Below are 10788 nucleotides of genomic sequence, written 5' to 3'. Positions count from 1 at the left end.
TGAGGTCAAACGTAATTTAAATATTTCTACCTTCTTCCATCCTTCAGAGGGCCTTCAGGACAAAACCGTAACAGAATTCCACGTAACTCCAAAGTGAGCAATACTTCGAGAACGCAGTTGTTGTTTCTAACGATGGCGTCTGGAAACATTCTAATATATTTATTATAAAAAAATTTTGTTAAAGTCCGAACGAACTTTGATTGAATCAGAACATTGATGTCCACCATGGAGATCAACAACTCTCCTGACCCTCGACCACGACAGACTTAGATCTCGTTTCTAACGATGGTTGTCGCACAAACTTAGATCGGATTGGTTGGAACAATTATTATCTCTGATAGAAAACAAAACATATTACATTTTTATCACGTTATTATTACATTATAATATATTTTTTATAAAATTTTGAAATCTTAATTTTTTTATAAAAGTAATAAATATAATTTTATTAACTTTTACGATAATCGACTTAAAGTCACTCTCCTATCATAATTTTCAATGAAACTATGAAACTACGAGGAAGTGGTCTCACAAAAAATTAGAGCTTATTTATTTAAATAATATTTATTTACACTATGAATCCACGTCCACTCGATCCATGATAGCTAAATAATATGTTGTTATTTTTTAAATAATTCTAGGCCAATAACGTAATTTTCAAAGAGAGTGAACAAAAAAACGTGATGTGAAGTAGACCTCAAAAGTTATAGCCTCAAACTCTCATTTTCATTTAAACAATTTCCAATATTGCGTTCCTAGTAAGGGCGTGAAAAATACGGGATCTCCTAGTCACAACTACTAAGATTCCTAAGTTGATTAAATAAATTTCTCATCTTAATTTTTTTATTTTTATTAAAATAAGTAAAGTTAAGATTATTGTATTCACTAATACAGTGAAGATGTTGAAGTGGTTGTTTAATTTAATTTTATGGATGCTATTTTTTTTTGTATGTTTTAAATTTGAATTATATTATTGAGCTTTAATTATATTTAATTGGTAATTATAGAAATTTAAAAGGTGATTAAAAATAAATATGTATGTTTTGGTAGAAATGACGATAAAAGATGGAATGTTAGTATTTATATAAAATTTATAAAGAATTGTAGTCGGTAGAAGTGAGATGAGTGTGGTGAGCGTGGAAATTGCCTAAATGATTTATGTCACGTGTATGTTTGAGAGAATAGAAGGGAATGATTAGGTGTTTATGGTTTATGTTATGCCGACTTGAGTTGCAACATTGTGAAAGAGATGGGTAACCATGAGAGAGGAATAAGACAACATGGGCACATGTTTAGCCAGAAAAAGGAAAAACCATGAGATTGGATTGGACAATGAGAATTTAGTTTACCGACTTCTTACGTCTAAAACGTGTCGGAACCTGTCTTCAAGATTTCATTTGTAGGAAGTTGTATGCAAGTGGAACCCATTTGGAACTCTATTTCACTTCAAGACAATAAATATCTAATTACCCTCCAATCACCTTCGTATAATAAATATTTCACACTACTTTTTGTTTTGTGTTCCTTTTGTATTTTTTGTGAAACATGACATGAGATTATTTCGTCAACGGTGACATTTCATGTGAATTTACGAAGAATTAGCTACAAGGTTTCTCGGATACTTCGTGCTGGGTTCAATTCAATCCAATTTGGTTCTTTGTTTTACAATTCCACTGAGTCATGGCCACTGGATTGCGCATGACTTTCTAAGAAGTTGTACAATTTGGACACCTTCGTTTCTTTTCTTTCCGCTCGTGTTATTGCTTATCAATTACGGGATGCATGCATTAAACATAGGCATCAATGTATCTTAATAAAAATATCTCCCGGTGTCAATTTTTTGTCATAAATTTATATAAATGTGAGAAGCTGAAACATACAAAGTATATTAAAATTATTTTTTTTTTTTACCAATATACTAGTTTACATGTGTAAAAAAAGTTTGAGAGATCAAGATCTCCAGGCCACAAAGAAAAACTGCTATTCAAGATTATTTTTATAAAATAGTTGAATTAATTTCTTCAACCGAATTAATTTCACAAATTCCACTTTAGATATTTTATTTTTTTAACCGGTTACGAGTTTAGGGATCACAACGGGACGGGGACGAGTTTCACTATCCCATACTCATTTTATTGAAAAAAATTCATAGATATCAAACTTTTGTCTCATCCTTATTCCACCGGATAACAAGTATATACTCATATTAATACCTCTACCCGCTTTCTTATTATTTCAATACTAATTAATATTTTTTATAAAATAATAAAAAACTATATAGGACGGTTGTTTTTTCTATATCAAATATTTAGAAAGAAATTATAATTGTATACATATGAAATTATAATACAAAATAAAATTTTCATAACAACTAAAACATTTATTAAATTTTCAAACATTAATGAAACCTATTTGATAAAATTTTAAATATTTTTAAAAAAATATGAAAGGAAAATAAATATTCAAATTAAAATATATTTTAAATTTCTATTTACTTCAATTTTTTAAATTTTAATGAATTTTTTTATATACTAATAAGATTTATAATACATCATTTGATCAAAATTACGCAAATAACAAAGATTAAATTAATAATTACAAATTTTAATATACATCTTGTATCTTTTGAACTTCAATATATGTTGGATAGTGATAAAAAATTTTATGGCAATTACATTAAATTTTATATTATAGTAAATGAAATTTATTTATATAATTATTGTGACAAAATTATAGTATGATAATGAATTAGAAAATAAGAAATAATTATATAAAATATATCAAAATAGTATTCTACATTATAAAAATAAACAACAAATAAAAATATTAAAAAATTATCAAATGTGTATTCAGAAACAAACAAATGCATAATTAAGGGTATGATAAGATGAAAAATACCTTAGGGGTCTAAGAAACCTTTTCAAATATCAACATAGTCAATGATTGAAAAATAATGAATTTTTTTTAACAAAAAGAAGAGTTCTTCAAATGAAACAAAAAATTAATAATAATAATAATATAATAAAGAAGATAAAATGAAAAGTTTATGCTATTGAGCACTTAAACTGAGAGTGTTAAACATTTTTATGTGAAAGAAAAATTATACAATAAATAAAAATATTAAAAAAGTATAAAAATATTCAAATGTGAGACATAAAAAATATTTAATTGGCATATATCATTTGAACATAATTGCATAAAGGTTATCATAAGATAAAAAATATATTCGAGATGAAAATAAATTTTATGACGAACAAAACAATTAAAAAAATAAAAAATATAAAGTGTATTGTAATATATATTATTGCTGTTCAAGATAATCCTAAATAACAACTTTGAAGTCTTCTTTAATCTTTCATTTTCCTACACAATGACTAAAAATTAAAGAAAAATATTCTTAACTAAAAAGAACGCACACTTAACAATTTCCAGTGAGATAAACACATCAAATAATAAACAAAAAAGACATGCTAATAAACTTAAATACTAAATATTTATGAAGCTTATTAGTTAATCCCCGGTATCCGAAACACAATACAATGTTTAGAAGTTGTCTAAAGAAACTTAAAAAAAATAATGTTAAAATCTGAGGGACATTTGATATTTATTTAGCAGATATTTTAACTTATTAAAAAATTAATTAAGTTCTAAACATTTTTTTTAAATGGATTCTTAAGCTCAGTGGTTTTTGGCAAGGACTTCCCTGCACTCTATCAAATTTCTTGGTGCACTCCATCAAAAGTCTTTGGAAAATTATTTTTCTAATAAAAGTGGGGTGGTTGTAAAAAACAAATTCCAAGTAATAGGGTTAGGATATGGTGCGGGAAGTAATAGTAGTGTTTTTTTAAGTAGGTTTACTGCAATCAGCTTTCCTTAACTAAGTTAGACAAAAAAAAAGTCTCAGTAAAAAAATAGCTACAAATTAAGACCAAATTAAAAAAAAATGTTAAGAAAGTAATTAAAAAAGTGTCAAATAATTCAGGATTTGCTGATTAATTAATCTTATAAAATTAATTATTTAATATTTTTAAAACCAATAATTTTAGTTTCTATCGGGTTATATTTCTAGAATAAGTTATATTCCCACTCTTTGAGTGATGCTCAAACACATAGATCACACTTTACTATTTTCAATATATAATCATGAACTTTTAAATAATGATAAATAATTGTGAAAGCATCTCCCAATGATATCTCGTCTTTTAGTAACTTTTCTCCTTACCAACAAACACATTTAAAACATCTTGTTATATTAGTTTTATATTTTAAAAGGTAAAATGAGAAATTAAATATCTAGTTTGGAATTTAATCGAAACTCTTCTTTTCCTCTTTATGTAAATAAACTCTATGCAATCACTCAATAATTGTCAATATCAAGCTGCTTTTTAGTTAGCTAAAGATGCAAAATCTATGATAGTAATCTGTGAGTTGTTGGTATCAAGCAGCACTCAATCACTATTGCTTTGTCCCCTAACCAACAATTATGACATCCAATAATGTAAAACACTAATATCTTCTCCTATCATAACCATTTCAGAGAAAATGAAGACTTTCTTCATGTTTATTTCATTTTCTCATTTATTCACATACACATGTATGTCTATGCACTTATATACAATTACAGTTAAGTTATTAATTTCCACAAATAATTTCTCTGCGTAATTTATTTTCAAAATCCTTGTTTTCCAAAAAAATTGAGCTTTAATTTTTCAAATAATGAAGTTTAAAAATTATTATATTTCATCATAACATATCAAAACAACGAAATGATAGTTTTATTACACTTCATTTTTCAACATTTCGAAGTTATAACAAGGCAAAGTCAAACACATGGTGGAAAGAAATTGAAGGTTGTGGAGATAATGAATGGGAATGGAAACAATAGTTGAAAGTAGAAGGGAGATAAAGGTTATTTCAAACCCTTAAATACTGATAATCATTGTCATGAAGATCAAACAATGTTATCAACTAATGAGTAATCCTTTAAGAAATCAGGGTAATGATGACATATTTCAAGGAAATATAAAAACAAATGGTTACTATTTTCTATGACCATGGCCACTTAGCATCTCTCCATCTAAACCACCGGTTTTTGGAACTTACTTCATCTAAGCAACAATTTTGGTCACTTTCTCTATGTTGCAGATGCCTATTATCATCACTAAATCCACAACACTGCAGTGTTCTATCCCTTGTCAACGCTTCCTCCTTGTATGTGGGAATGTTATATCTGGGGTGTTGGACAAAACGCACATTTTTCCACCACAGTTTTAAAGCCTGTGAAAAACAAGATTCAGCAGGATGAACATACTGAACACGGTACAAGCATAGGTCAATTGAAAACATAAAACAATTGTTAAACAGATTGATAGTGTTCAAAAGGTGACATGCTGATGTAAAGAAAGCAAAAGATTTAGTTATATCCCACAACACTATCGTTTTTTAGCACACAGATAGGATGCACTTCTCAATTCAAATGAAAATTTGATTATGATTTGTTGCCAATACTCGCATGCTATTATCCCACAAATATTTTTTTACTATGCTTGATGATTTTACAAGTTACACTTAGATTGTTTTGCTAAAACCAAAGGTAGAAGTGGGATTACATGTGCATAATTTTATTTACTAGGCTGAAAGGCAATTTGATGTAAGGGTCAAACCATTCCATACGATAATGGGTTGTTTTTATGATATATTTGTTTCCTAACCATGGTATAAGAGAGGAATGTTAAAAACATATGTTTTGCATCTTCTTTCCAATAAACTTGTAATTATTGAGTCAATTTTGTGCTGGTCCCAAATAAAAACATGGACACACTAAATGAGACCCACATAAGTTCATCCTGTTAGAGAATGTCCAAGAATATATCATTAGCATTTCTCCAAGTTTTGTTGCCAAAAGCTGTGCACACAACCAAATTTAAGTTAAAAACTATTACTGGATAACCATATTTATTATGCCAAAGCAATCATTATTCAAATCCAAAGGAGTATACAAGATAATTCAGATAAGAGATATAAAACTATTAGATATAAAAATACATTCACAAACCTTCAAGTACTAACTCAAGCTTGTGGGAAAGTTCATGCTTGACATGGTACTATAATTCTATTCCCTATGATCACATGATCAACAGTTTAGTCACTATTGTCCCCGATTATTTCAGTACAGAAGGCTACCTCTGATTATAAGGTGCTGCTCTCAGCAAATTTCAGTTCCAATCACACTTCAAATTTTAGTAATTTCAAGTTCGAAACTCTTAAATTGCTTGCAAAAAAATCATATCGCAGTCTGACAGCATTTGCTCTATATACTTGTCATCTAAGAACACAGCAAGAGGAAAGTATGAAAAAGAAACTTACATGCCAATATATCCAAACTGCAACTTTATGAGGCATCAACCAAAAGAAAACTTCATGATCTAACTCTGGGGATGAGCTCAGCTTTTTGGCTTTCAGAGTGGCAGTAAAATAGTTTCCATGCTGAGGATGATGAACTGAAATTGATATAGTAAGATTCTCTCCAGGATCACTTGCTTTGATATTCCAACTTCCTAGCATATCCTACCATAGCACAGGGAGTTGATTATCAATAAAATGAGGACAAATTATATAAACTTATTGTGATTATATTAAAAATTAAATTTAACCATGTAGACAAGTATTTTACGTAAACCATGATATCTAGAAAACATTGTAGTATACATAGGAAAAGTATTAGTCCCGAGTCTTCATTACCATCATTTAGTTCCAGTTTTATTTCCCTAACATAGTGAACAGTGGTATATTTACTCTCTATATTCTGAGCATGACAGTATTTTATTTGCATCCTCTTGAAAGAGACAAAATACAGATAGAAGGGGCGCTCAAACCGTGTCCTCTGTTCTATATAGACATAATCCACTAAATATAGGAGATAATTTTCCTATTTACATGATACAATGTGCCTATAATTACATAGACCCTAATTAAATAAGGAAAACAAATCATAAGATATGTATAAAAAGAATAATTTATTGTAGATCTTTTAAGATACTCTAAAAATATTCTAAGCTATAAAAATGATATCATCAAATATTTGTTAGATTTTAAAACATCCTAATTTAAATATATCAGTCAGTGAATTATCATAATTGTAGACCACATCATAGCATTTGCAAAACCATATCCATAGGTTCTTGCCAATAACTGTAATTTTTTATTCTTAACAACTTTCAATACAATTTAACTCCATAGCAAATCTGATGTATGGCAACCGAACCATGTAAACGACAGTAGTATACAGCAGACTGTGATATAATATAACTTGATCCTTTTCTGGAACCTCCCACAGGCAACATCATTTGAAGCTACTTTGGGCGCACGAATAAGAGAAAACACAGAATCCAAAAGCAAAAGGTAAGCTTGCCAACTAATCAAACATTTGTCTCAGAGTATAATATTCCATGTGATGTCTCCAAAAGTATAGTTTTTTCCTTACCACTTCTATAAACACGGAGAAAATTTTATCTCTTGTTATTTATATCATTAGCTAAGTGCAAGTAGACTCAATATCCAGTTCGGGAAGATGAACACCAAACAAAAGGTGCAGAACAGTGTAAATAAACCAATTCTCAACAACCACAAGAGAAAGAAAAAAAAAATACAAGGGTAGAGAGGAACTGAGGTGGCAACTTTTGTTTTTTCAATCTGGATAAAATACAACAATATTACAAATAATAGTTAAGTGAACCATAAACATAATGTCGTAACTCCTTAATTCTCAAAAGCAAAAGGAACTTACATACCATAAAAGGACTGACATGCAAAGCCTTGGCCACTAGATCAGAGTGCGGGTCGAAAACAAAAGATACTCTTTCACCCCATGGTGTATTTGTAACCTGAAACCCAAAAAAAAATTGCAGTATTGTGAACACAGCAAAATATGGTCCCAAGCATCCTACTGATAGTAAGAGAACTAGACCCTTGCACAACGTTTCAGCAGATTCTAAATATCTACTTGAGGACATTACTTTATAGAATTGGAAAAGTAATGAAAATTTTTCATTTGAATTTCGAAATACTTATCCTTCCCCACTTCCATCGAAGAACAAAAACAAATCTATTTTTTATTTAATAAAGAGTAACCTGATAAGAAATGAAGCTGCTAAAATGCTGTCAATCATGCCAACAAAAAGAACACATCAATTATAAGCCTAACTGTGTCTTATTTGAGCGAGTTGAGTGGAGTTGATACTGAGAAATATTACCCGCTGATGACTTGAGTGGGGAACGAAGCATAAATTAGAAAGTCACAGAAACTAAAAAAGAAAAGAAAAAGAGAGAACAACTTTGTCACACACCTCGGCAATGCACTTCTTCAACCGTTTAGTAGAGCCTTCAACAGCATAACAATAATACACACTCAAAGGATTCTGCTCATAACCCACACTAGGGGGGATTGTCAGGAGAAAACTGCAGAATTGGGTTCGACATTAAGCAATATCAAATTAACACTTCACAACGTAGAAACATAAAACATCTTAGTTTCCTTAAACATAAATTTCTCATTATTCGAGAACAAAAACAAGAAAATAAAATAAATTGAGATTTTTAAAGTTAAAATTGCAACTACTTTATAAACTCTCCGGTCTAACTTCTCCAAAAGCTTATAGAGATAAAGTTGATTTTAACAAAGGAAAAAAAAAACTCTGAAAGCTCAATCCTTCTCTTCTTCTTTTTTTCGATGCAAGCTTATCCAAACAAAAAAGTCATAATTTATAGCCATAAGCTATTAGTCACTGAAAACAAATTGAAACGTCAAGGTGAAATTTTGCATGGCTCTAGCAAAACCGAATGGGAAAAATATTAGAAAAAAAAAAAGATGAATTACATTGGTCCATTGGTATCTGTAATTTGGCGAGCTTCTTCAGGAGAAAGATGGTCGTGAGGCGCGTGACGTGCACAGTCGAGGTCAATGAATGCGTAGCGAACCCGATATTGGAATGAATGGTTTACGGGGTGACGACGTTGGTGCCACACTGTGCCTTCGTAGAGAGATACGGATTCGACTTCATCTCTGGATAAGGAAGAAGCGGCGCGTGCGGATTCCCGCCGCCGCAGTAGCGCGTTAAAGGGAAGGATAAGGGACAGCAGAAGAGAGGTGAGGAAATTGTACACGATAGAGCAAAGAAGATAAAATATTTCCATTATTATTTTTTTCAATTTTTCTTTGATTGTAAAGTCTCTTGCCAATCAAGTTTCTTCTGTCAGGGAAACATAAACCCTTACACATTAAGTAGCACAGATAAAAAGGTGTATTTGAAATTTATAAGAATATTGAAATCCATACAATTGGTTAATTGTTTAAATAAATGTAGAATATAAATAAAAACTGTCTCTCTATTTTTAGAAAGAAGAAAAATAATAATGTCTCTCTATGTAATAAAAAAGAAAAATAACAATAATAGTTATGTTATATCTTAAATAGCGGATGGTACTGGGTGTTTTAGAATGTGAATGATTTAATAAGTGTAAATAAAATTGTGAGGGAGCAATAACAATGATAATTACAAAGATAAATAGGACATGCAAAATATTTATACCAAAATAATCCTTTTTTGTAACATGTACGGTTGCATCTAAATTTAATTTTTTTATTTTAAGGTTTTTATAATATAAACTTTTAAATAAATCAAATTTCAAGTAATATTAATATAAAATTTAATACTTATAATAATTTAAAATAGTTTATTGTTTAATAAATAAATAATAAATTATTAAAAATAAAAATAAATTATTAGATAACTAAAATGTCCATCTTTTATCGTTAAAATGGTTTCAGCCAATTAGAATTTTTAGTTAATATAAAATTAATCGATTCATATAATTCAAGAATCACGTAATAATTCAAATATCTCGTATATCAAAATTTAACATCAACTCTCAACTATATTAAATTGTTTATTTTTTTCAAAATCAACCACTCATCATCCACACATTTTTTATAATAGTAATTAAAATTCATACATGTATAATACTAACCAATTTTACAAAAGAAAAAAAAATTAGTTAGTTTATTTTATTTTATTATATTTAACTTTTGTTTTTATCGAGTTCAAACTCTCGTAAAATATTTTATCTACACAAATAAAATTTACATTATTGATTTAAACATCATAACAAAAATATATTTTGAACGCAAAATAGTCATAAAATATTTTATCTATATAAATAAAATTTATATTATTGATTTGAATATTGTAACAAAAATATATTTTGAACTCAAAATAATAATGCAAGTAGTTTTTCCTCACATACAAGCATATAATTAAAAATAACTATTGCAAGATTGTCATATTTTGATAAATTTTTCGAAAGAATATTTATGGGGTTTCATTAGTATCCTTTATTTATACCATCACTTAATAGGAAGATACCAAAACAAACTTTCAACTCTAATACTAACGAGACATAAATTTGTAAGTATTTATCTTTATATAATATTCAACTTTCAATTTTTTTTCTAAAGTTAACAAACATTTTAGCACGAAGAATTTTATATATTTTAAATAAATAAACCACTCTTCTCCCTCGTCGAAACAAATAATATAACGGATTTCATCAAATCGTTAAATTATCTTTTACTAAATCAGATTAAGTTCTTCCTCGCATGAAAATTTACATATTTGATTCGAAATTATACAAGCTACGATAACTTTTTAAAATTTTGATTGCTATATTCATTTTTTCAATTACCGTTTTTATTGATTGTTGAATCGTAAGTTTTATATATATATATATATA

General features: G+C 28.5%; 1 protein-coding gene across 1 annotated transcript; it reads right to left on the bottom strand.

Moving 5' to 3' along the window:
* Nucleotides 1–4863: 4863 nt before the first annotated feature.
* LOC114187347 lies at nt 4864–9259 on the bottom strand. The gene is made up of 5 exons (XM_028075580.1): nt 8876–9259; nt 8346–8457; nt 7791–7883; nt 6367–6567; nt 4864–5277 (listed from the first exon to the last, which is right to left on the bottom strand). The coding sequence occupies exons 1-5, from the start codon at nt 9190–9192 to the stop codon at nt 5047–5049; spliced, it is 954 nt and encodes a 317-aa protein (XP_027931381.1). The 5' UTR covers nt 9193–9259; the 3' UTR covers nt 4864–5046.
* Between the last annotated feature and the right edge of the window lie 1529 nt (nt 9260–10788).

Source organism: Vigna unguiculata, chromosome 6, assembly GCF_004118075.2.
Source record: "Vigna unguiculata cultivar IT97K-499-35 chromosome 6, ASM411807v1, whole genome shotgun sequence".
Lineage (NCBI taxonomy): Eukaryota > Viridiplantae > Streptophyta > Magnoliopsida > Fabales > Fabaceae > Vigna > Vigna unguiculata.
The sequence above is the reverse complement of the archived record's forward strand: the minus strand, read 5'-3'. Positions and strand labels throughout refer to the sequence as shown.